The 26,257-nt window shown below is 40.3% G+C and overlaps 2 protein-coding genes and 1 non-coding gene across 3 annotated transcripts; all 3 read right to left on the bottom strand.

The window, feature by feature from the left end:
- Positions 1-620: 620 nt before the first annotated feature.
- LOC141618321 (uncharacterized) lies at positions 621-1,036 on the bottom strand. The gene is made up of 2 exons (XM_074435422.1): positions 733-1,036; positions 621-637 (listed from the first exon to the last, which is right to left on the bottom strand). Exons 1-2 carry the CDS (start codon positions 1,034-1,036, stop codon positions 621-623), a joined length of 321 nt encoding a protein of 106 aa, XP_074291523.1.
- A 10,633-nt stretch (positions 1,037-11,669) lies between these two features.
- Positions 11,670-11,776, bottom strand: LOC141625604 (small nucleolar RNA R71). The gene has a single exon (XR_012535375.1). It is a non-coding gene; the product is annotated as a small nucleolar RNA R71 (small nucleolar RNA).
- A 9,606-nt stretch (positions 11,777-21,382) lies between these two features.
- Positions 21,383-23,947, bottom strand: LOC141618320 (uncharacterized). Its single transcript, XM_074435421.1, has 4 exons — positions 23,925-23,947; positions 22,217-22,406; positions 21,854-22,099; positions 21,383-21,619 (listed from the first exon to the last, which is right to left on the bottom strand). Exons 1-4 carry the CDS (start codon positions 23,945-23,947, stop codon positions 21,383-21,385), a joined length of 696 nt encoding a protein of 231 aa, XP_074291522.1.
- Positions 23,948-26,257: the final 2,310 nt, after the last annotated feature.

The raw sequence follows: 26,257 nt of genomic DNA, 5'->3' as shown, positions 1-26,257 counted from the left end.
TGTGTTTCATCAAGTAAACATAACCATATCTACTGAAATCATCAGTAAATGTTATGAAATACTGAAATCCACCTCTAGAAGTATGACTCATTGGACCACAAACATCGGAATGTATAAGGCCTAATAAATCAGCCGCCCTCTCACTGTAACCAGTAAAAGGCGTTTTTGTCATTTTGCCAAACAAATAATACTTACATCTCTCAAATGATTCAAAATCAAATGAATATGAAGCTTTTGTACGCGTTTCTCATTTATATGATCCAAACGACAGTGCCAGAGATAAGTAGGATTAGAATCATTAGTTTTTAATCTTTTGGCATTTATGTTATAGACCTGCTTAGTTAAATTTAGAACATATAGTCCATCAACAATATGAGCTTGACCATATAAAATACCATTACGCATAATAGAACAACATTTGTCTTTTATTCGAATATCAAAACCATTCATGTCCAAACACGAAACAGAAATAATATTCCTGCTATTGCAGGTACATGATAACAATTATCTAGTTCTAAAACTAAGCCAGAAGGCAACGATAAATGAAATGTTCCTTCAGCTAAAGCAGCAACTCTTAACCATTGCCCACACGTAGGTCAACTTCACCTTTAGCCAATGATCTACTCCTTTTTAGTTCCTGCACATTACAACAAATGTGAGAACCACAACCGGTATCTAATACCGAAGAAGTAGAACAACGAGTAGTAACATTTAATTCTATAATATGAATACCTGAAGTCACACTTCCATTCTTCACATCTTCCAAGTACCTTTTGCAGTTCCTCTTCCAATGCCCCTTTTCATTACAATAATGACATACATCTTCAGAAAGCTTACCCTTTACTGACTTGGGCTTAGATTTGAGTTTGGCAATATTTGCCTTACTCTTACTCTTACCCTTATCCGAACCTTGATTTTTAAATCCCTTTACCTTCTGTATCATCAGAACATTAGAGGTAGGAGCTTTCTTAATTCTAGGCTCGGTTGTCTTAAGCATCCCATGCAATTCTTTCAGAGATTTGTCCAAGTTATGCATATTATAATTCAAAATAAAATCATTATAACTTTGATTCAAAGACTGAAGCACAATATCTGTAACACCCCCTTCTTACCCGGCTAAGGTAATTAGGAGATGTTACCATCTCAGTTTCCCGAGGCGGTAAATCGGAGATACAATCTGCAGTATAAAGCCTAGGGACAGGCAATAATGCTATCTGGCTTGTAGGATAAGTTAAAAATACCAAATGATCTTAGAAAAATCTGAAATTTTGTGACAATGAAGTTTAAATATCAAACTAAAACTGAGCCAAATCTCATGAATTTGAAGGACTCTAAGTAATTTTAATATCAACTTAAACAGCCTGAAATCCTGAGATTGCAGACAACAGACTCAACTGACTTATAGGACTTGTTTGTGTGATAAAATGATATAGTCAAAATCCTAAATTTCCACAAAAGATTCACAGGAAATCCAAGATAATAACTTAGCAAATTTCAGACTCAAATCCACAGTGAACACATGATTAAAGTTTAAACTTTGCTCAACACAATTAAACTGAACCACAGACAGGCACAAGTTCAACTTAATGGTGCCAAACTGACTTTGATCAATTAACCACAGAGATCACAGGTTAATTATCAAGCCAGGGATTCAAACTACAGTTTAACACAAGTTTGAAAGAAATGAGAGAAGTCTCAAGGCTAATTTTTCATTCAAAATAATCTGCTTCAATCAGTTGAGACACAGGTCCTTATATAGGCCTTGTCTTTGAGTTACAGCTCAAAACCTAACGATCCAAGGGCCAAGATTTAATCTAATATAAGTACAAACTATCTTAAATATATTACAAGCTGGAAATAAAATTACTAGGTAAAAATTTAAACAGCAATGGGTAAGAAACAGACTTAATAAAGCATGGAATGTTGTCCTTGTTAGTTGCCTCTTTGTGCACAGATTACTGTTGCTTTGGTTGCTAGCAAAGTCAAGACTTTTTGTATCCTTTCTACGACAGGTTTTTGAGGAGAAAAGGAGCAGTGGTCCTTCTAAGACAGTCCCACAATTGCCTCCCCAAAAATGGAAAGTCTGCTTAATGCTTTATCATCTCTTGTCAGCAGCATGTGACTGGTGGTCCTTGCTTGTTTTCTGTGCTGATTTTCCCTTGCATTTCCTTGGCTGATCTTGGATGTTTGAGACTCTGGATGGACTTAGTTAAGGCCTCCTCTAGTTGGCCATATAGGCAGCTGAAAGTTAGACCTGGTGAACCTCTTGACAGGCTGTGCTGGTGGTGGATCATTGGAGGTTGCTTGGACTTGGTCTGTAGCTTGGTCAGGGTTGTAAACCCCTGATTCAGCTCCTGCTGCAGCCTCCCCTTCATGAAAAGGGCTTGACCATAAGTCTGGTCCCTCTTCATCATCAGATTCACCATAGTAAGGACTCAGGTCTCCCACATTCAATGTTCCATGCACCCCATACTCACCAGGAAGGTCTATCTTGTAAGCATTTGGACCAATTTTCTCAATGACTTCAAAAGGACCCTCTGCTCTAGGCATCAGCTTATTCGTCCTCTTAGTAGGGAATCTTTCCTTCCTTAGGTGGATCCATACAAGATTGTTTTGTATGGATTTTACACAAGGCGAAATCAGGTCAGGGTAGGGTTAACTAGCTCAAACTTAGCCGTGAGTATGTACGACATGGTGTGAAATTAGAAGAATAAAGTAAGGTAAATAGACAATAATAAGACAAAGAATTTGTACGTGGAAAACCCTTAAATGGGAAAAAACCACGGGCAACAAGTCAAGAGAGGATGTCACTATAATATTGTATAATTCGCATCAATATCTATAATTGAGCTTGTATTTCAATATTGCTAGTGTATTATCTTATGTTTTGCAAATGATCTAAGTGCTTCTTATATAGTTCAATGCTGAATAGCTGCCGGATCTTCCATCATCAATGCTTAATATTGTGCCTTAATTACCCGGAATAATGCTCATTATTGCTCCCTTAATTGCTGTCCTTTATTGCTAAATCTTCTCCATTAATGCTCCAATTATTGCGCGAATATTTGTCTATAATATAATCTTCTGGTCAAATATCGTCCTGACATTTTGACCGTTGTCCTCTCCATGGCTTGGCTCCTATCTCTCTGTGTCCTGGTAGATTGATGTCCTGACTCCCGGATGGTCAGGTCGGGGTAGAATATCATCCTAGGATATTTGCGAATTTCCAGGCCTAACAATTGCCCCTTATCTCCTTATCTTCGCTAGGTCAGGCTAGAAATAAGGAGATAGCTTTTAACTTAGGAAAACTGCTTACAACGGTTGGATTATGACTGATTGGATCCTGTAACGGCTAGTTGGCGGTTTACTGACGCGTGTTGCAATTACTGCAACCTCTTCAATAATTACTTTTGCAAGTTGCGGTTGAAACCCTAATTTCACCGAGTATAAATACCCTTTTACTTCATTGAATTGATCTTCACCAAAATCCGCTCTATTCTCTTCTAATAATCTTCTTCTTCAAGTTCCTTAATTTCTAGATTTCAATCCTCGACAAATTTTCAACAACTTTTCAATAATGGCCACAAAAAAAGAAATCTTCCAGGGGAGTGATGTCTCCTGGAACTCCATTCGTTCAGAACCCTGAAGAAACCACCTCTGAAAATCTCCCTTCATCTTCTGCTGCTCAACCTCTTATGGTTGAAAAACCAATTGATTCTCCTCTCGAGATGATTTCAATTTTCCATGGTGAATTTGAATTCAAACCCACAAAAGCTCTGAAAGATGACCAGTCTCTTTCAAACCGCCTGAAACCCGAATTTGAAAAGGTGCTGAAGGATAAGGGAATCATTCCCGCCGATTCCGAAGTCTGGATTCCTGAAAACTCCCCTGTCAGGGCTGACTGGGCGTGTCCTAGTTGGTTCTGTATTCATGACTGGGCCTTCAGGGCTGATTGCAAGCTTCCTTTCTCTCCACTTATGGTGGACGTCATTAAAGAAATTGGTGTGCCTTCCTATCAGCTGATGCCTATGGTGTGGAAGGTGGTCTGCTCTGTTGAATATCTCTGCAAGAAACACAATATTTCCTTCTCTTTGGAGGACTTAAAGGCTTGTTATGCTGTCAAGACCAACAATCCTGGCCGCATTAGCTTCAAGGTCAGGCCTTCTACTACCCCTCTTCTCAGCAATCTTGATAGCGGTCATGATAAGAACTGGGCTGCTGGGTACATGTTTATCAGGACCAATTCTGTGGGCCTTGATCTGGCGTATTTGAACTACGATGCTTTTGTTGGTGGTGAGTACTCTTGGCTTTTCCTTTTGTGCTGCAAGTTTATTTGTTAGTGTTAAAATAAATAAATAAATTAAAATGAGTTATACCTCCCTTGTCCGCAGTTGATGATTGGGTTACTGAAATTGAGTACCCTACTGCAAATATTTCTACTTTTCTTGCTATTCCTCAAATGGAAAGGACCTGGCCTCTTTATTGTGGGGCTGGTCATCTCACTCGTTGCCTGAAGACTAAAGGGGTTGCCAGAGTGCCAAAGCCTTCAAAAGCTGCCAGTGCTTCTACTTTAGGCAGTAAGTCTATTTTGTTCTTTCTTTTCTTTTCATTTTGGCTTTTTCATGATAGCCTGTCTTTATTGCTAATATAGTGTCTCGTGTTATAGCTACTAGATCATCCACTCGCGTTGCCAGGTTTGGTATGGCTGACCTTTCTACCAGGCTGGCCAAGGTCAAGGAGGAGAGTTCCCAGGGAGGTGATGATGCTGAACCTGTCATTGATTTAACTGAATTGCCTGCTACTCCCAAGGTTTCTACTACTCCTGTTGCCCCCGTTGAAACAAGTTCAGCAGCCCAGAAGAGGAAAGTGGAGGAGGTCGATCTGTCTGCCCCAGTCAGGGAGGTGTTTATTACTATTATAACATAATACTTATACTATTCTTGTTTCTGTTCAGGGTGCTGCAGCCTGTCTCCATAACGCTTATCAGGCTACTTCTTTGGTGGCCAGGATTAATCTTATGAGATCAGATTATGATAGGCTGAAGTCTGAACTGAATTTTGCTCGGGCTGACCTGGCTGCAAGGGTTGCTGATTTGGCAAAGGTGCAGGCTGAGAGGGATGCTGCCAAGGCTGAGGCAGGCTCAAGCAAGCAACTTTTGCAGGAGGCGTTGGACAACAATGAGGAGCTTACCCTGGAGAGGGATGATTTGGAGTTCAAGCTTGACGATGCCTCCCTGTACTTTTATATCAAGGGGAAAATGGCTGCTATGTCGGAGCCTGTGGAGGCCAGGGCAAATTGGAACCCTAAAGCTGAGATGGCCTTCGATGCTTCTAAGTATCCTGACCTTCATAACATGGGCAATAAACAGGAGATTGATTATCCAGGGGAGCAGGATGTTGATGCTGAGGCTGATCAGGCCAAGAGTGGAAGCGTTGGTACTGTTTCCAAAGGGGAGCAGTAATTTTAAATTTCTTTGATGGTATTGGCCCATTCAGGGGGGTGTCCCTGGGCAAACAATCTTATTTTCTTGCTTCTTGAGTGGGTCAGGGAGGTTATCCCTGGCCTTGACGAATATTTTGGTGCCTTTGCCCCAGGGGGTAAGGGCTTTATTATGGTAATGGCCTCTACTGGCTTATTTTGCTTATTTCCAGATGTTTCGTTGTTTTTGGTTTTCTTTTGAGCCTGTGAACCCCGTTTCAATCTTGATTCTGTTAACCTGTTAGATTTTTGAACCTGTCCTGCGATTGAAGCCATCGTAAGTAATTCAACGATGTATGGTTTTTGCCATAATGGTTGAAGGGGTGGGAGAACCGGCCTGACAGGAGGGCTTATGTCCCCTGCCGGACAGGAGGGCTTGCTACTCGGCCTGACAGGAGGGCTTGTTAGATTGATGGTCGGGATAAAACACCGTTGTACCGTCTTGCTGCGTCCAGCCGGTTTAGATGTATGCAGCAAATTTAGTCAGGTCAGGCAATTATTTCATGCCTGATTGGTCCTACTATTTACTGTATCCGGTGATGGTTACCAACTCTTTAGGCACAGTTAAGTGCAAAAGTTTTTTTTTTTAAAAAAAGTACATAAATGGGAAGTCTGATGTACAGTAGAGTAGCCCTCAATCCTGAATATTTATGCATATAAACATTTATCATGTATAATTGTTCAGGATTCAAAAATAAGAGAAATTGGGTTAGTTGCATATATAGACATGGATTGCACATAGAACATATGAAACATGTAGTTTTTCAGATAGCACGTCAGGTTGAATCACTGATAGTAAAGATATAGTTTTTTACCTGATTTGGGCCTGACATAGAATTTATACATGGAATAATTTCAAATGTGTTACATTCCAAGATCTTGGGATCATTTCTCCTTCTAGTGTTTGGAGCCTGTATGCTCCTCGTTCGACGATTGAGTCAATTAAGTAAGGGCCTTCCCATGTAGGGGCAAGCTTTCCTGCTGATTTTTCTTTTTTGTTTGAAAAAACTTTTCGTAGGGCAGGGTCTCCTTCCCTGAAGACTCTAATCCTGACATTTTTGTTGTAAGTTCTGGCTACTGCTTGTTGATATGATGCCAGCCTGATTTTGGCAGCGTCTCGTAGTTCTTCTGTCAAAACTAGGTTATCTTGCATTTGGCTGCTGTTTGCTTCGACATTGTTCAGGCTATATCTTGATGTTGGTATCCGAACTTCTGCAGGGATGACAGCTTCACAGCCATACACCAAAGAATAGGGTGTTTGGCCTGTCGGTGTCTTTGGAGTTGTCCTGTCTGCCCATAGCACTAGTGGGAGTTCTTCAGCCCATCTCCCTCGTTTTCTCTTCAGTTTCTTCTTTAAGCAGCTTATAACTACCTTGTTGCTGGATTCAGCCTGACCATTAGCTTTTGGATATTCAGGGGTTGATGTGACCAGGTTAATATTCCATTCTTGGCAAAATGTTTTAGTCTTTTTCCCCACAAATTGGGTTCCGTTGTCACATACTATCTCTGATGGAACTCCATATCTGCAGATAATATTCGTCCTGATGAAGGATATTACTTCCTTTTCGGTTACCTGCCTAAAAGAGTCAGCTTCGATCCATTTGGAGAATTAATCAGTGATAGCCAACATGAATACTTTATGTCCTGGAGCTACAGGCAACTTCGCTACAATATCCATGCCCCATTTCATGAATGGCCAGGGTGCAGAAATTGAGTGAAGAAGTTCAGATGGCTGATGTATTATTGGTGCATGAACTTGACAGGCTTCACATTTTGAACAGTATTCTAAGCAATCAGCCCTCAGTGTTGGCCAGTAGTAGCCTGTCCTGAGTACTTTACTTGCCAGGCTCTTTCCTCCTTTATGGTTGCCACAGTGTCCATCGTGTTTTTCTTGGAGTACTTGTTTAGCTTCATCAGGTTCTAAACATCTCAAATATGGTCCGGCCTGCGACCTCTTAAATAAAGTGTTATTGATAATAGTATAGGTTGAAGCTCTAATCTTAAAAGCCCTTGCTTCATGCCTTCCCTGAGGTAGTATTCCTTGAAGGAACAAATCATAATAAGGTTTGGTCCAAGAACTATTATCTCGATTGACAGGGTTAACCTGTTCGGTTTTACTAATAGCTGGCTCTAATAAATAAACAATTGATATTTTATCGAAAACTGCCGGGGTAAAATTTGAACCTAGGCTGGCCAAAGCGTCAGCCTGCGTGTTCAGGTCTCTTGGTATTTGATCTATATCAAATAAAGCAAATTTAGCGGTAAGGTTCTTTGCATATTCTAAGTACGAAATTATTTTTGCATCCTTAGCTGTATAAATTCCCTTTATTTGATTAGCAATTAAAAGTGAATTAGTTTTTACCTTTAGGTTTTGAACACCGAGGTCTAGACATACCTTTAAGCCTGCTATCAGGGCTTCATATTCTGCTTCATTGTTGGTAGCTTTGAACTCACAGCTTATAGCCTGAGCTATCACGTCTCCCTATGGCGCTTTAAGCACTAATCCTAACCCTGTTCCCCTGGCATTGGATGCCCCATCTATGAATAAAGTCCATTCTTGGTCTGGGGTCTTATTTTCTAATTGGTTAACTTCTTTTTTCAGGTCAGGCTCTAGGTTAGGGCTGAAATCAGCCACAAAGTCTGCTAAGGCCTGTGATTTAATCGTTGTCCTGGGTTCAAAGGAAATATCATATGTACTAAGCTGAACCGACCACTTGGCCATCATACCTGACAATCCAGGCTTGCGTAGGACAGATTTTATGGGTAAGTTGGTCATGACTATGATGGGGTGACATTCAAAGTAAGGATGTAACATAGCATATTACATAATTAAAGCTAAAACATATTTCTGAAGTAATCCATACCTCATTTCGGCATCCAACAGGCTTTTACTTACATAATAAACAGGATGTTGCTGGCCCTCTTGTTCCTTTACCAGGACTACACTTACTGTTGTGTCAGTGACAGACAGGTATACTGACAGAGGTTCTACTTTCTCTGGTTTAGCCAGTAAGGGTGGAGATGATAGATATGATTTTAAGTCTTGAAAGGCTGCTTCATTTTCATCCGTCCAATGAAACTGTTTATTTTTTCTGAGCAGGTTAAAATGTCATACACCTTTTAAAGGATCTTGATATAAACCGGTTCAGGGCAGCTACCCGGCCTGTCAATTTCTGAATATCCTTGACAGACTTGGGTGACTGAAGTTCTAGGATAGCTTTTTTTTGCCCCGGACTGGCCTCTATGAGTCTTTTTGTCACCATGTAACCAAGAAACTTACATGCAGAGACTCCAAAGTGGCATTTTGCAGGGTTGAGCTTCATGTTGTATTTTTCCAATATTTAGAATGCTACTTCCAAACGCTTCACATGATCTTCAACATTTTTAGATTTTACTACCATGCCATCTATATAGAATTCCATGATATCACCTATTTGATCCTTGAATATCATGTTGACCAGGCGCTGGTACGTTGCAACTGCAGTCTTCAGACCGAAAGGCATGGCTGTGTAACAGTATATGCCTCGTTCTGTAATGAATGCAGTACTCCTGGTCAGGAGGGTGAATTTTTATTTGGTTGAATCCACTAGAGGCATCCATGAAGGTCAGCATCTCATGGCCTGCTGTGGCATCTACCATGGCATCGCTATGCGGCAAGGGAAATGGATCCTTAGGGCAGGCCTTGTTCAGGTCAGTGTAATCTACACAGACTCTCCATTTACCATTCTTTTTCTGCACAACAACTGATGTGACTTATATTTGAGCACATTTAGTCCTCGAATTAGCCTCGTTCCTATGCTTTACAGTGCATAATTGGGTCATTTACTATCTTTAATTTCCCATTTTACATATTCTTTGAGGTTTTGTTTCCTTGGTAGGAGAGGAGTGCAAACCTTGCATTTTCATGGCAAAATGGAGCTAAATTGATCGCATTCAATGACCAAGCATCAAAGGGAAGACGATACTAGAAGGCCCATGTATATAATAAAGTAGATTGGGCAATGATGAAAGGATCCTTGCATCCTCAACAAGATCCCCGCAGATTGTTGAGGAAAGAAGAGAAGAAAAGTGTCTGACCCAAGATCCGAGCGGATTGCTGCCAACCCGAGCGTCTCCCTGCCCAGCAATCCGAGCGTCCCGACAGCAAGACGCTCGTCTTGAAGCCAAAGGCTCCGAGTGTCTCCCCTAATGATCCACTCGGATCTCCTTACAGGAACCACCGTGCCAGCTTCCAAGAGGCTCGGGACGAGCATATCTATGTGGGACTAGCAAAGCGGAGATGTGCATCTCCTTGGAGAGGAGCACTTCCTCAACTTTTCTTAAGGGTCTTAATAGTCATTTAAGCCCTTGGTAACCCTAATCTTTGTACCTAATCTTTAGTATAAATACCCATTTGTACTACCTAGATTAGCAAACAATCTTAATACTCTCTTAATCAAGTTGTAATCAATTAGTAATCTCATCTTAATCTTGTAATCAACTCTTAATCCAGTCTTAATACAAATCTCATTCCTTAATCTTTCCTTAATTTCTCTATTGTTCATCATTTATTTTGGGTAATTAGAAGATTATTTGGGTTTATTTGGAGGATTGACAACCTTCCATCAATCATCAAGTACTTCTATTATTCTTTGCTTTATTATTTGGAATCATCTTCATAGGTATAATTCTCCCTTAATCCTTTTAATTATTGTTAATCATTTTCATTTGTTAATCATGTTTTGCCTTTCTAGTATGATTGACAACCTTTTTAGCATGTTAAACTTGATAATGAGTGAGTAGTTTCCTTAGCTAGGGTTAATGGGCAATTAGGGGAAACCAACATGGGGATTGATTCATGCTTAATCTAATATGTTTTCATAATTAATTTTCTTGCTTGTTGTGATTCCAACTTATGCACATGTTATGTTTGATGAAATGCGAGCCTATGAATCCTTGCATTTTTTACCCATCACTTATCTTTTCAATGAGACTTGTAAGACATAAACCAACTCGAGTCTCATTAGACTATGCATATAGTTGGATAGGTAGGATTAAGTCGACTTGTAGGTGTTGTACAATCTAATCGATTCGGCTCCGGGACCCAAACCTTCTTAGGGATTGTAAGATATACACTAACTCGATCACATCACAACAATAAGTGCTTGCATCTAGTAGAGAATATGTTTGTATGATCAAATCACATGAATCCCCTATGAACCCATGACACCCTAGTGCTTTTAATCAATTGTTTACATCTCATTTTAATCATCTTGCTTGTTTTTTTTGCTCTACTTTTATATTATTGATTAGTTCAGTTGATCTCCTATCTCAACCCAAATTATGACACCCTTAGACACAACCATTTGCAATTGAAAATCCTACATCAATACCCGTCCCTTGGGATCCGACCTTTACTTGCCTCTTTACTAAGAGTAGTTTGTGAAGTTATAAATATTGTTTTGGTTGAGTAACTTTTGACGACGAGTTTTACAACAACGCCAAAAATGGCGCCGTTGCTGGGGACATGGTTAACTTGATTTGATTTTCTTTAAATTGTTTTTAGTTGTGTCTTTCTTTACCTTGGGGAAGTTAAACTCCTCAAGGTTTGTTCTAATTGTTTTCGAGTTGTTTGATATTTTGCATATCTAGGAGATCACAAGGTAACTTGTTACCCATTGATCTTGCAATTTAAAGAACTTTGACCAACAACAGAAGACTTGCTAGAAATACTTTGAGAGGTATTGGTGATATTGTGGACATTCAACCAAATAATATTGAGTTTACCAAACCTTTTGCAAGAGAAGGAGAGGATAAACCAACCACAAAATCAACTCACAATGCCTAAATTTTCATCACATTCCGTACCAATTGAGGAGAACCTACCAAATGATACTCCTACACCACAACAATTAACCGGTAATTTCATTGCCAAATCCGCATTCATTCAACTAGTTGAGAGAAGTCAATTTGGGGGGATGCCTAGTGAAGACCCTCATTCTCATATGGAGACTTTTTGCGACTATTGTGATGCGATTTCTCAAACCGGAGTTACTCAAGACCAAATTCGATGGGTCTTATTTCCTTTTTCTTTGATTGGTTCCGCGAAACAATGGTTGAAGAGCCTAGATAAGGCTACTCTTGGTATTGACTCCTGGAAGAAATTGGCACTTGCTTTCTACAAGAAATTCTATCCTCCGGAAAAGACTAACATGTTGAGAGCCCAAATCACCGGGTTCAAACAAAGGGACGAGGAATATTTGTATGAAGCATGGGAGAGATTCAAGGACACTTGTCGATCTTGTCCAGACCATGGACTTAGCGAGTGGTTCCTTGTACAACAATTTTGGAATGGTCTATATGAAGACTCCCGAAACATTCTCAATATGGGATAAAATGGTATGTTTACCGAAGTTGATGACAATTAAACATGGAACAAGATTGAAGAAATGGCGGTCCATAACTCACAATATAGTAGACCTCGGAAGGCTACTAGAGGAGGAAAGCATGAGGTGGACTCTATTACTCAATTGGGTGCTCAACTTAGTGCTCATATTGACACCATTAATTTGAAGTTTGAGAAGGCCATGGCTAAACTTGAAGAGGCCTCCAAATCACCCAAGCAACATGTTAATGCTATGGTAGCATCATCATCAATTCGAAGTGGAGTATGTGAGAGTTGTGGGACTTTGGGACATGACCAAAGTGAATGTAGGGGAACAAGTGAACAAGTGAATGCTTTCCAAGCATACAGAAGTGGCACCCCTTATTCCAACTATTACAATGAAAACACCAAATTCCATCCCAATCTTTCATACAAAAGTCAAAATGTTCAAAACCCTCATCCAACATACACCCCACCTCCAATGAGAAACCAAGCTCAAAGACCCTTTTACAATCAAAACCAAAGTTATCAAAATCAACCTCCATACAATCAAACAAATGACCAAGGTTTTGATGTTCAAAAAGCGGTCCTCCAAATGCAAAAGAACCAACAAGAGTTTTTCACTCAAATGCAAACGGATAGCCAAGCAAAAGACATCACCATTAACAACATACTAGCTCACACAAAGATGTTGGAGACCCAAATGTCTCAATTAGCATCTTCTAGTTCACAAAGACAAAAGGGGCAATTGCCACCTCAAGGTAATCCCCCAAGACATGAGTCGGTGAGTGCCATCCATTTGAGGAGTGGTACGAGGTATGAAGGGCCAAAGAGGCCCGTTGATGAAGATGTTGTGAATGCTAGTGACAAGGAAAGAGTTGTGGAAAACTCTAGGGAAGAAGAACCCACCATTCAAGAAGTTTCAAAGGATAATGAAGAGAAGGCTAAGGAGAAAGAGCTTATTGTGATTCGACTTCCATTTCCAAGTCGTCAAACTAAGCCTAAGTTTGATGAACAACTTGGAAAGTTTATGGAGATTTTGAAAATCTTTGAAGTCTCAATTCCATTTACGGAATTGATCAATCACGTTCCGGCCTACGCGAAATACATGAAAGATATTCTTACAAAGAAGAAATCCATCCGAAAGCTCGAGACTATTGCTTTCACTAAGGTGAGTAGTGCCATCCTACAAGGAAGTTCACCTCCAAAACTAAAGGATCCGGGAAGTTTCTCTATTCCATGCACCATTGGCGATACTACAATCAACAAAGCTCTACGTGACATTGGGGTAAGTGTGAGTGTCATGCCATACTCGGTGTGCAAGATGCTAGGAATGGGAGAGCTCAAGTGCACTAATATCACACTTCAAATGGCGGATCGATCAATGAAGACACCTTTAGGGTATGGGAGGATGTGCCGGTAAGAATTGGCAAGTTCTTCATCCCGGTGGACTTTGTTATTGTTGACATGGAGGAAGACTCCAACATTCCTATCATTTTAGGAAGACCTTTCTTACACACCGCGGGAGCGGTGATTGACGTGAAACATGGAGAGCTCACACTTGAAGTGGGAGATGAAACAATCACTTTTAATCTTGACAAGACAATGAGAGCTCCCCGACTACATGAGCCATGTTTCATGGTTGATCATTATACCCGAGAAAGTGATAGGAAGAAGTTGGCATCTCAATGCAAAGAACAAGATATGGGTAAAGAATCACCACCCATATAGGAGAATAAAATGGGTAATCTCCAAGATGCTCCATCCAAAGAGCAAGAATGTTTCAACAAGAATGAGAGCTTGAATAGCTCACCACCACTCATGACAAGAGAAGAAGAAGGCCTCATTGGCCATAATGACAAGAAGAAAGAAGAGTTGTTCTCATCAACTCATGATACTATTGGGGAACAAGTAGATGAAGTATGCGGTCTATAGGATAATGAGTTTAAAGGGTTAGTCAACCCTTATATTGGTAATGCTATGACCCAAGACCAAGGATTTGGTGACCATTTCCACTCAAGTCACCACAATGAAGAACACAATGTGCAAAGATCCATTGAAGATTTTTATAATGACAATGAACAAGCCTTCGATTACTTCTTCAAGGTGTTGAGCAACATCAACAACACCTTGGCTATGCCCCCTTGAAATCTCATACATGGATGAGAGATTGGTGGAGTCATCCCTAAACCACCACTTGTAAATATTCTAACCCCTTAACTTGCATTTTACTTATTGTATTGCGTTTTTGTCAATTTTGGATTTGTATTTTTATGCCTTGATCAAGATTTTCATTTTGAGAGAAAGTGAGGGAGGGACTTATTTGTTTATTGATGTGTAGTGTTTTGACATAGTGTGGGGATAGCAATTGCCTAGGCTATCCAAGCCTTCGTAGTGCCCCCACAATGAAGACCAAAGGAATGAAGAGTAAATGACATGGGTCATATGAATACCCACAGGTGGAGCTGAATCCGTGAGGTACAGGGATAATTCGAGCGGCCCGACAGCAATCCGCTCGTCCTGGATGAAAAATCCGAGCGTCCTGGGAGAAAAACGCTCGTCCTGAGAGAGGTGGAAAGGAAAATTTTATCTGACTAAAGATCCGAGCGTCTCCTAAAGGAATCCACTCGTCTCAAACAATCCACTCGTCCTGCTTCTATTACAATCTGGGATTTCTCCCTGACCAAGAATCCGAGCGTCCTCAATAGAATCCGCTCGTCTCCCTTTAGAAAGACGCTCGTCTCCTGCAAAAGACGCTCGTCTCAGCACGGGCTTTCTTTTCGGAAACAGCTGACAGAGAATCCGAGCGTCCCGACCACAAGACGCTCGTCTCCCCTGCTGAAATTTAAAGATAACGGGATTAAAACCCCCCTTTCCCATTTCATTTTACTCATTCAAAACACAAACACATCTCCAGAACCCTCAAAACCCTCAATCCCTCCATCCATTAAAATCAATTTTCTCAACCAAATTCACCCAAATCAATTCCAAACTCCCTCAAAACTCAAACAAATCACTCCTTTGTCAACAACAAGCAATTAAAACACCAAAATCCTCAAAGTTTGAATCGATTTTCTAGGGTACAAAGGCAAAATTCGAATTTCCTAAATCGATTTGGGTCTTATTGAAACTTGAGGAATTCAAGCAAATCTTTGGGTGTTTCTACATACAAGGAGAAGATGGCTAGGATAAAAGGTGGAAACAAGGCACTTCCAAAGAAGAATCTCTCAAAAAGGCAACAAGCTCTTCAAGCTTCCAAAGCTTTGGTGGTTCAAAGTGCAAGGATGGAGATTCAAGAGACTCCTATGGTGGAAACTACTACTTCTACTCCGGTTGTTGAGCAACTACATGATTATCCGGAGGTAATTTTCACATCCGATGCTCATAGGAAGAAATTTGTATCCCTTGCTAAGAAATCTATCTTACCCACCAAGTTTATATGCCAAGAGACCTTGACCAAATTGGGTGTCTTTGAACAAACCAAGAATTTCTTCGAGTTCATGGGATTTCTTACTTTATTTAATATGCAAGAATTGACCTACTCATCCTTCACCTTGGAGTTTTTAAGCTCATTAAAAGTTACAAGGGTGGAGACTCGAACGAATATTGAATTCCGCCTTGAGAATGTTGATAGGAAAATGTCCTTTGGTGAGTTTGGTAAAGTTTTTGGCCTTAGCAATGACTCGACCTATGTGAAGAAACTCGTAACAAAATATGATCCCGCTCCTTTATGGAAGGCTATTACCGGAAGAAAGTTTACGTCTTACCATGATTGACGTGCCCTTTATGTCCATCATCCGGGCATAAGGGTGTGACACAAGGTTGTTGGGCACACTTTGATTGCTAGGAAGGGAACAAACCACTTCATCGAACTTGATTTTATCTATCTCGAGTCGACCTTGAATGTTGATAGAAAGTTCACCACAAAGTACAATATTCTTCAACTTTTAATTGAGAGGTGGCTTAATATTGATCATGGCAAGGAAGGTGCGGCCTTTATAGTAAATTGGGGATTGGTAACTTGGTTGGCAAAACACTTCAACCGGGACTTCAACAAAGATGGTACTTATAAACCGGTTAAGGAAGGCCACCTCATTGATTTAGCCACTATGGTTCACAAATTCCATTGGGTCAAGAATGACACACTTGACAACAAATTCGGGTGGTTAACAAAAGATGCCAAGTCCTACACTTTACCAAACAAAATTTGCCGACTCAATGTCCATAGGGCACACTACCTTCTCCCACTCTCCGAGGAAGCCGATTACATAATACAACACCAAAGGGAGGACATTGTCGAGCCCTCCTCCTCTATTATCACTCCACCCTACCCATTCACCTACCATGAGTTTCGACCCGAAAATGTTACGGCGGGGAATGATTACTTGACTCTTTTGATGCAACAAATGCACAAGCAAGCCCATGAGGATCGAGTCGATGCATATAGAGCACAATATACACCTCTCTTACATCTAGCTAGGGAAGGACTTCTTGACCCATCTTGTCCTTTGCCTAGTTGGGCGGATAGGGAAGTTTTCTTTCCTAGTGCTTCTAGGGGTGTTAGCTTGGGTGAAGAGGAGGTTGTTGTTGAGAGTGGTGGAAATGAAGATGAAGGAAATGAAGAGAATGAATAAGGTGAAGAATAAGATGGTAGTGAGGAAGAAGAAGAGAGCTCAAGTGAAAGTGGTGAAACCTCCGGGTCTATGGAGGTAGATGAGGATGACGATGCTAGTGAGGAAGTCGGAGATGATGATGGAGATGGGAGTGACACCGCCATGGGCGATGATTGAGGATTATCAAGCTCTCGGGAGGATGCCACAATACTTTGTAAGTTTCCTACACCTCCTTTAGATTTGCTCATTTCCCTTGTTTTCATATATTTCTATTCTTGATCATGAGTATCTTCATTGTTCCCACCATGTAAAATCCAAAATGACAATTGTAGTTTCATGCATAGCATCCTTATACATGAACTCTCCCAATTTTTGACATTAGAAATAATGTCTATTTTGGTTCGGGGAAGTTTATGCATATGCATTAGGAGTTAATTTAAATTATGCTCTCCAACCAAACAAAAACTCATGCATCATATAATATAGTGTAGTTGCATCACTTGTTTATATGTCATATAGTTCGCATTTAGAAATCATGCATTTTCATATAGCTTGCATAATTTCCTATCGTATTGACCATTGAGGACAATGCCCATACTACTGTGGGGATGAGAAATTCTAACATGACTTTCTAAACAAAAATGATAAAAATTGAAAATTTTTGAAAAATACAAAAACATGTCTTTTTATTTCATAATCATAAAACCATAAAAATTTGAAAATTTGAAAAACACAAAAACATGTTCATTTCCTTCATAGTGTAGTCTTGTATATATTGTGTTTGTATATATTGTGTTTGTTCATCCTTTTTCACATTGAAAGACTACGCCACATCTGAGACATGAGGATATTGAAGACCGCATGGTATGATCTTTCCAATCTCCTTTCTCCTCTTTATGTTAATGAATATGTGGCTTTATTTTGATTGATGCGGTACAAACAATGTGATTATAGAATTGCATTTAGATTATATGGCATACTAGTTGGTAGAAGCATATGCATTAGGATGTATAAATGTTAGTTACATCATGGCATATAGTTGCATTTAGGAAAATTTTTGTGAAAGCATCTATTTGGGAATTTTGACAAGTGTATATAGGCCCTTGTAGATACTTTTTCTTCTTAAGACTTTGCTTGTTAGAATACTTGTAAAACACTCTAGGATGTGTCATGCTAGTATCCTTTGACCCATGGATTAAGGCCTAGTCAAAAGTACCTTCTGGTGTGATAACTCCTTGGCTACCGTTTATTCCAAGGTGACCCTTGAAACCATGCAACCATCTTCCATATTCTACCACATTTTGTCAACAAAAGGGAATGGGCACAAAAATTGTTCAAATTTGAGTTCAAGAATTGGAATGAAAAGAAAAAGTTTACAATTGCATCAAAAGAAAAGAGGAGTAACAAAAATGAAAACTCCTATGCTTCAAATATAAGCACCCTCACTACAAATGGGGTGACTTTGAAAATGTTCAAAAGAAATGCAAGAAAAAGTTGAAAAATTGTCAAGTGTTGAAAATACTAAACATCAAAGAAATGGCAAAAGAAATGTTCTCAAAATGTCAAATGCCACAAGAAATTGGGGGGGGGGGGGGGGGAACAATAACAAAAAGCAAACTCCTATATGAAAATCAAGTTCTATTGATCCCTTTTCCATCGTATCCACTTTTGTCATGGTAGAGAGGGGACGACCCTTCTTCTTGTCTAGGCAAGAAGGGGAATTCCGCGATCCTCCAGTGTTCCTAACACCATAGGGAGACTACTCTTGACGAAAGTTTTTAATAATTAAGGACAAAGGTACCCTAGCTTGACACAACTTGGAGGTGATTTATTGGTATCCTTCTAGGCTTAGTAGTTTGAAGAAACCATATCTATAATGGAATATATACCCTTAGATTGCTTACCTTTTAGATAATTTCCGCCACTTAGATGAGGAAAGTGGCTATTCATTTTTGTAGATGCATCCATTTCTTGTTTTGTGTGCTTTAATGCTTGGATGTGTCGCTATTTTGGCAAGCCCCACCTTGCCTTGTAAGAAGGTCTACCTCATGGTTGTCTTATTGTGAGTTGAAGGGGGAGAGTGAGACCCGCTAATTATCTCACATCGGCTATATTAGTAGGTTAGTTTGAATAAGGGTCCTAGTTTTTGTCACCTCTTTACTCGGGACGAGCAAAGGTTCGGTTTGGGGATGTTTGATGTGACTTATATTTGAACACATTTAGTCCCCGAATTAGCCTCGTTCCTATGCATTATAGTGCATAATTGGGTCATTTACTATCTTTAGTTTCCTATTTTGCATATTATTTGAGGTTTTGTTTCCTTGGTAGGAGAGGAGTGCAAACCCTGCATTTTCAAGGCAAAATGGAGCTAAATTGATCGCATTCAATGACCAAGCATCAAAGGGAAGATGATACTAGAAGGCCCATGTAGATAATAAATTTGAATGGGTAATGATGAAAGGATCCTTGCATCCTCAACAAGATCCCCGCGGATTGTTGAGGAAAGAAGAGAAGAAAAGTGTCTGACCCAAGATCCGAGCGGATTGCTGCCAACCCGAGCGTCTCCCTGCCCAGCAATCCGAGCGTCCCGACAGCAAGACGTTCGTCTTGAAGCCAAAGGATCCGAGCGTCTCCCCTAATGATCCGCTCGGATCTCCTTACAGGAACCACCGTGCCAGCTTCCAAGAGGCTCGGGACGAGCATATCTATGTGGGACTAGCAAAACGGAGATGCATATCTCCTTGGAGAGGAGCACTTCCTCAACTTTTCTTAAGGGTCTTAATAGTCATTTAAGCCCTTGTTAACCCTAATCTTTGTACCCAATCTTTAGTATAAATAACCCTTTGTACTACCTAGATTAGCAAGAAATCTTAATACTCTCTTAATCAAGTTGTAATCAATTAGTAATCTCATCTTAATCTTGTAATCAACTCTTAATCTAGTCTTAATACAAATCTCATTCCTTAATCTTTCCTTAATTTCTCTATTGTTCATTATTTATTTTGGGTAATTAGAAGATTATTTGGGTTTATTTGGAGGATTGACAACCTTCCATCAATCATCAAGTACTTCTATTATTCTTTGCTTTATTATTTGGAATCATCTTCATAGGTATAATTCTCCCTTAATCCTTTTAATTATTAATCATTTTCATTTGTTAATCATGTTTTGCCTTGCTAGTATGATTGACAACCTTGTTAGCATGTTAAACTTGATAATGAGTGAGTAGTTTCCTTAGCTAGGGTTAATGGGGAATTAGGGAAAACCAACATGGGGATTGATTCATGCTTAATCTAATATGTTTTCATAATTAATTTGCTTGCTTGTTGTGATTCCAACTTATGCACATGTTATGTTTGATGAAATGCGAGCCTATGAATCCTTGCATTTTTTACCCATCACTTATGTTTTCAATAAGACTTGTAAGACATAAACCAACTCGAGTCTCATTAGACTATGCATATAGTTGGATAGGAAGGATTAGGTCGACTTGTAGGTGTTGTACAATCTAATCGATTCGGCTCCGGGACCCAAACCTTCTTAGGGATTGTAAGATATACACTAACTCGATCACATCACAACAATAAGTGCTTGCAACTAGTAGAGAATATGTTTGTATGATCAAATCCCATGAATCCCCTTTGAACCCATGACACCCTAGTGCTTTTAATCAATTGTTTACATCTCATTTTAATCATCTTGCTTGTTTTTATTGCTCAACTTTTATATTATTGATTAGTTTAGTTGATCTCCTATCTCAACCCAAATTGTGACATCCTTAGACACAACCATTTGCAATTTAAAATCCTACATCAATACCCGTCCCTTGGGATCCGACCTTGACTTGCCTCTTTACTAAGAGTAGTTTGTGAAGTTATAAATATTGTTTTGGTTGAGTAACTTTTGACGACGAGTTTTACAACAACACCAACAACCACGTTAGCTAGCCATTCAGGGTACATTACTTCCCTGATCATTCCCATATCCAGAAGTTTTTCCACTTCCTCGTTGACTATTGCATTTCTTTCAGGGGCAAATTTTCGTCTTTTCTGTTGCACAGGCTTAAAAGATTGATCAATGTTAAGCTTGTGTGTAATTATATCAGCACTAATTCCAGTCATATCAAAACGAGACCAAGCAAACCAAGATGATTTATTCTTAAGGAATTTTACCAGTTCTGGCCTGACACAATCTGGGGCGTCAGATCCTACTAGAACATATCTGTCAGGATACTCAGGGTCTAGGATTACCTGATCTGTTTCCATTTTGGGAGGTGTTATATAAGTACTCCTGACAGGGTACGGTAATTGCTATGCGAGAGACTTACCTGCCTTGGATGGTTTCAAGGCTGCTGTATAGCATTCTTGGGCTGTCTTGTGTTCTCCTTTGATTGTGGCTATGCCCCAATCCGCTGGTACTTTGATACACTGATGGTAGATTGATGGCACAACTTTAACATTGTGGATCCAGGGCCTACCCAAGATTGCATTGTATGATGACAATCAATCCAGGACTCCAAATATCTCATAGGATGAGACTCCTTCAACATAAGTTGGAAGATGAATTTCTCCTAAAGTGCTTCTTGTTTCTCCCCTGAACCCTACCAAAACGCTGGATTTTTTGGTGGCTTTCAGTACATCAAGCATGATCAGGATCACCGAGCTGCCTCCATCTACTAGGATCCTTCTTACTGCAACGGTTCCAATCTGCATAGAAATTACTAGGCCATCATGATGTACATAAGGAATTCCTACCAGGTCACAATCACTAAAAGTGATTGTTGGGACCTGATCCGGTTTACAAGGTGATGTAATCCTTGGTGTCCTGGCTATCTTTTTTGCTGCGGAACTGGTCAGGCCGCAAATTTCTGATCCACCAGATATGAATTTCACTTCATAGATTGGGGTGGTGGAGGAAGGCTGCGATCCTATTTACGCTCATGGTTCTCTTTGCCCTGGTCTGCATTTCTGTCTTTCGTCTTGATCAGGTCCTTTAGATATCCGGATTTCAATAGATAAGCCACTTCTTTTCTCAGAGTGAAGCAATCGTCAGTTGTATGTCCAATGTCCATGTGGAATTCACACCATTTGGAGTTGTCTCTCCTTGGGTTGGGATTTTCCACCTTCCTAGGCCATCTGACTACTGGTCCTATGTTGTCAAGTCTCTGGATCAATCCTGCAATATCAACACTGAAGTTATGCTTAGAAATAGGCGGAAAAACTTTAGCCTTACCTTGATACTCATGTGCCAGGTTGACTTCTGAATGGTCTGGCCTAGAATATGGAGTAGGTCTGTAATTGTTTCCTTTGTTGCTCTTCCTATTGCTTTTTTCATAGTCTTTTGGTCCACTGGATGATCCGACTTTGTAACTCTTGTCTTCTTCCAGCCTGATATATACAAGAGTCTTAGCCTGGACATCTTCGAAGGTATGGCAGGGATACTTAGTGAGTTCATTGTACATGTCACTATGAGGTAGTAACCCCTGCCTGAATGCCTCCACTGCTGTTCCAACATCACACCTGGGAATATACACTTTCTCTTTATTGAACCTGGCGAGGAATACCCTGAGAGTTTCCTCTGGCTTCTGTGTAATCCTGTAAAGATCACTGGACTGTTTCTCCAACTTCCTGCTGCTTGCAAACTGCTGGTTGAAGTTGTTGATCAGGTTGGCAAAAGAATAGATGCTCCCGGTTGGCAGGTTGATATACCATTGTAGAGTAGGTCCGGTCAAGGTTGTCCCGAATCCCTTACACATGCAGACTTGCCTGAACTCACTGGGGATAGATGCAGCTAACATTTTCTGTTTATAGAGAGCTACATGATTCTGTGGATCTGTGGTTCCATCATAAATTTTCATAGACGGAATCACAAACTTTTTAGGCAAATCCACTCTTGCTATTTCGTCTTTAAAAGGCGAATCAGCATAGCTATCAGGGGCAGCTTCTTCCAAGCTGGCAGGAACTCCAGGTATTTTCTCGAATTATAACAACCCGACCCACCACGGTCGTAACACAACCCAATAAGATGGGATATGTACCGTTGGGCCCATTACTTGTCCTCACTTAAGCCCAAAAGTACAAGGCCTTGTTACTAAGTGGTGGATGGAATCCCTTATAAACATATCACAACCTCCTCAATTCCCCGATGTGGGACAACCTTACTCTCAATAACTTGGGGTGTTACAATCTCCCCCACTTAAAGAACACAACGTCCTCGTTGTGCCCCCAACTTGACCGTAGCCAAGCCCAGAATCCTCCCCTGCTAGGTGTGTGAACCAGGTACTCCCGACCACGGGCTCACCACACGGTCGCAGGGTCGCTCTGATACCATTTATAACAACCCGATCCACCACGGTCGTAACACAACCCAATAAGATGGGATATGTACCGTTGGGCCCATTACTTGTCCTCACTTAAGCCCAAAAGCACATGGCCTTGTTACTAAGTGGTGGGTGGAATCCCTTATAAACATATCACAACCTCCTCAATTCCCCGATGTGGGACAACCTTACTCTCAATAACTTGGGGTGTTACACGAATTTTTCATTTAGTTTCTTGATTTCCTGGACTACTGCCATCATGATGGCTGCTGCAGATTTATCAGGTTTTTCATTGTCATTATTTGGCTCACTATCGCCATCAACATTGATAAATTTAGAGCCACTTGGACTCCCAAAGCTGGAGAAATCAATGTTTTTGATAATTGATGCAAATGGTGTTCCTGGCTGGAATCTAGAGCCTGCTCCTTAGGTTTTTTCCAATTTTTGTTTCAGAGCTGACTCATATTCTCTCAACTAAAGGATCTCAACCTTAGTTTGCGCTACCTAAGCTTTCCAATTCGGCTATTTGTTGGAGGGCTGCATTTAGTTGTTCTTCAATGGTAGGCTGGGCCATATTTTGTAGGTTATTTGGATTTGTGTAAGATAAGGGAAAAAAGATTTTAAAGAGCTAGATGCCCCACGGTGGGCGCCAATTATTTTGTATGGATTTTTCACAAGGCGAAATCAGGTTAGGGTAGGGTTAACTAGCTCAAACTTCTCCATGAGTATGTATGACAGGGTGTGAAATTAGAAGAATAAAGTAAGGTAAATAGATAATAATAAGACAAAGAATTTGTACGTGGAAAACCCTTAAATGGGAAAAAACCACGGGCACCAAGCCAGGAGAGGATTTCACTATAATATTGTATAATTCACACCAATATCTATAATTCAGCTTGTATTTCAGTATTGCTAGTGTATTATCTTATGTTTTGCAAATGATCTAAGTGCTTCTTATATAGTTCATTGCTGAACGGCTACCGGATCTTCCATCATCAATGCTGAATATTCTGCCTTAATTACCCGGAATAATGCTCATTATTGCTCCCTTAATTGTTGTCCTTTATTGCTAAATCTTCTCCATTAATGCTCCAATTATTGCGCGAATATTTGTCTATAATATAATCTTCTGGTCAAATATCGTCCTGACATTTTGACCGTTGTCCTCTCCATGGCTTGGCGCCTTTCTCTCTGTGTCCTGGTAGCTTGATGTCCTAACTCCCGGATGGTCAGGTCGGGGTAGAATATCATCCTGGGATATCTGCGAATTTCCAGGCCTAACAAAGATCACCTGTCATGAACTCTTTCTTTTGTTTAGGAGTCTTGGCCTGTTTCTTATACCTGTCATTGTCATTCTCAATTTATTTCTTGACATTTTCATGGAGCTTTAGCATCTGTTCCACCCTCTTCTGAGCATCATAATTTACTTCCTCCTTAGGTACACTTGAAAGATCTAAGGGCATCAGATGATTGATCCCATAAACCACTTCAAATGGACTGTGACCAGTTGTAGATGATGGAGCTCTGTTGACAACAAACTCAGCTTGTGGCAGTTTCAAATCCCAATCTTGTAAAGACTTGCTAACAATGCACCTCAATATCCTCCCCAAGGTTTTGTTGGTGACCTCAGTTTGGCCATCTGTTTGTGGGTGGTGGGAGGTGCTGAACAACAATCTTGTATTGAGAAGTTTCCATAATATCTTCCAGAAATAACTCATGAACTTGACATCTCTGTCTGAGACTATGGTCTTAGGAACTCCATGTATCTTGACAATATTACTGAAGTAAAGTTCAGCAACACTCACAACATCCTCAGTTTTCTTACATGCTATGAAATGAGCCATCTTATTGAACCTGTCAACAACAACCATTACTGAGTCATTTCCTCTCTGAGTTTTTGGTAAGGCTATGATGAAGTCCATGCTCACATCTTCCCAAGGTTTGTTTGGCACTGGCAGTGGTGTGTAAGGGCCTGCCTGAAAGGAACTCTTGGCTTGCTGGCAGATGGAGCACCTCCTGAGCATTACCTGGACACCCCCCATCATTTTGGGCCAGTAGAATTGTTCCTGCAAGATATCCAGAGTCTTTTGGACCCTAAAATGACCTCCTAACCCACTGGAGTGAACTTCTTTGATCAACGGATCTCTGTATGATCCACTTGGGACACATAGCTTGTTCACATGGAACAGGAAACCCTTCTGCAGCAAGAACTTGGTTCCTTGAATCTTAGTTCCTTCTGTTTGAGCCAACCAGTCTTCATAAAAATCAGGATCATCCTTGTAGAGCTCTTTCATGAACTCAAACCCAAGACCTTTCTGCTCCATAACTGACAGTAATGAATATCTCCTGGACAGTGCACCAACAACAATGTTTTGCTTACCCTATTTGTATTTGCTTGAAAATGTGAAGGATTGTAAGAACTCAACCCACTTGGCATGCCTGTGATTTAACTTGTGCTGGCCATTGATGTATTTAAAAGCTTTATGGTCTGAATACAACACAAAAGGTTTTGGCTTCAAATAGTGGCTCCAATGCATAAGAGCCCCGACAATGGCATAAAAGTGGAGTAACTCATCTTGGCTCCACTTAGCTTCTCATTGAAGTAAGCCACATGCTTTCTCTCTTAAATTAAGATAGCTCCTATGCCCATACCATTGGCATCACATTCTACCTCAAACAAACAATTGAAATCAGGGAGCCTGAGAATAGGTGCCTCACACAACATTCTTTTAATCAAGTTGAATGCTTGTTGAGCATTCTCAGTCCATTTGTACTCTCCTTTCTTCATACACTCTGTGATAGGGGTAGCAACAACACTGAAGTTTTTGATAAATCTCCTGTAAAAGGAGGCAAGGCCATGGAACCCTCTAACTTCAGTGATGCTCTTAGGGATTGGCCAAGACTTAGTAGCATCAATCTTATCTTGATCTACAGAAATCCCTCTCCTAGAGATGATATATCCCAAGAACTTAATTTCAGATGCCAAGAAGGTGCATTTCTCCAATTTCCCAAACAGTTTGTTGTCTCTCAGAATTTGGAATACTTTCTCAAGGTGGCTCAAATGCTCTTCTGTGGTCTTGCTGTAAATTAGGATGTCATCAAAGTATACTACAACAAACCTTCCCAAACAAGGCCTCAACACTTATGTCATTAACCTCATAAAAGTGCTAGGGGCATTTGATAACCCAAATGGCATAACCAACCATTCATAGAGCCCTTGCTTAGTCTTGAAAGCAGTTTTCCACTCATCTCCTTCCCTGATTCTCACTTGGTGATAACCTTGCATAAGATCAATTTTAGAAAAGATCCTGGCACCACTCAACTCGTCCAGCATGTCATCTAGTCTAGGTATATGGAACCTATATTTGACAGTGATGTTAATGATGGCTCTGCTGTCAATACTCATCCACTAAGTGCCATCTTTATTAGGTACCAACAGTGCTGGGACAGCACATGGACTCAAGGATTCCCTCGAAAATCCCT

Source organism: Silene latifolia, chromosome X, assembly GCF_048544455.1.
Source record: "Silene latifolia isolate original U9 population chromosome X, ASM4854445v1, whole genome shotgun sequence".
In the NCBI taxonomy this organism is placed as follows: Eukaryota; Viridiplantae; Streptophyta; class Magnoliopsida; order Caryophyllales; family Caryophyllaceae; genus Silene; species Silene latifolia.
This window is presented reverse-complemented; position numbering and strand designations above follow the sequence as displayed.

Excerpts from the sequence above, each read along its gene's own strand:
- LOC141618321 (XM_074435422.1), bottom strand. The coding sequence starts at position 1,036 with ATGCATAACTTGGACAAATCTCTGAAAGAATTGCATGGGATGCTTAAG.
- LOC141618320 (XM_074435421.1), bottom strand. The coding sequence starts at position 23,947 with ATGGAGAGGACAACGGTCAAAAT. Across the intron at positions 22,100-22,216 it reads TCCCCAGTGAGTTCAGGCAA|CAGTTTGCAAGCAGCAGGAA; the intron begins GTCTGCATGTGT and ends AACTTCAACCAG. Across the intron at positions 21,620-21,853 it reads ATGTCCAGGCTAAGACTCTT|AGACTTGACAACATAGGACC; the intron begins GTATATATCAGG and ends GGATTGATCCAG.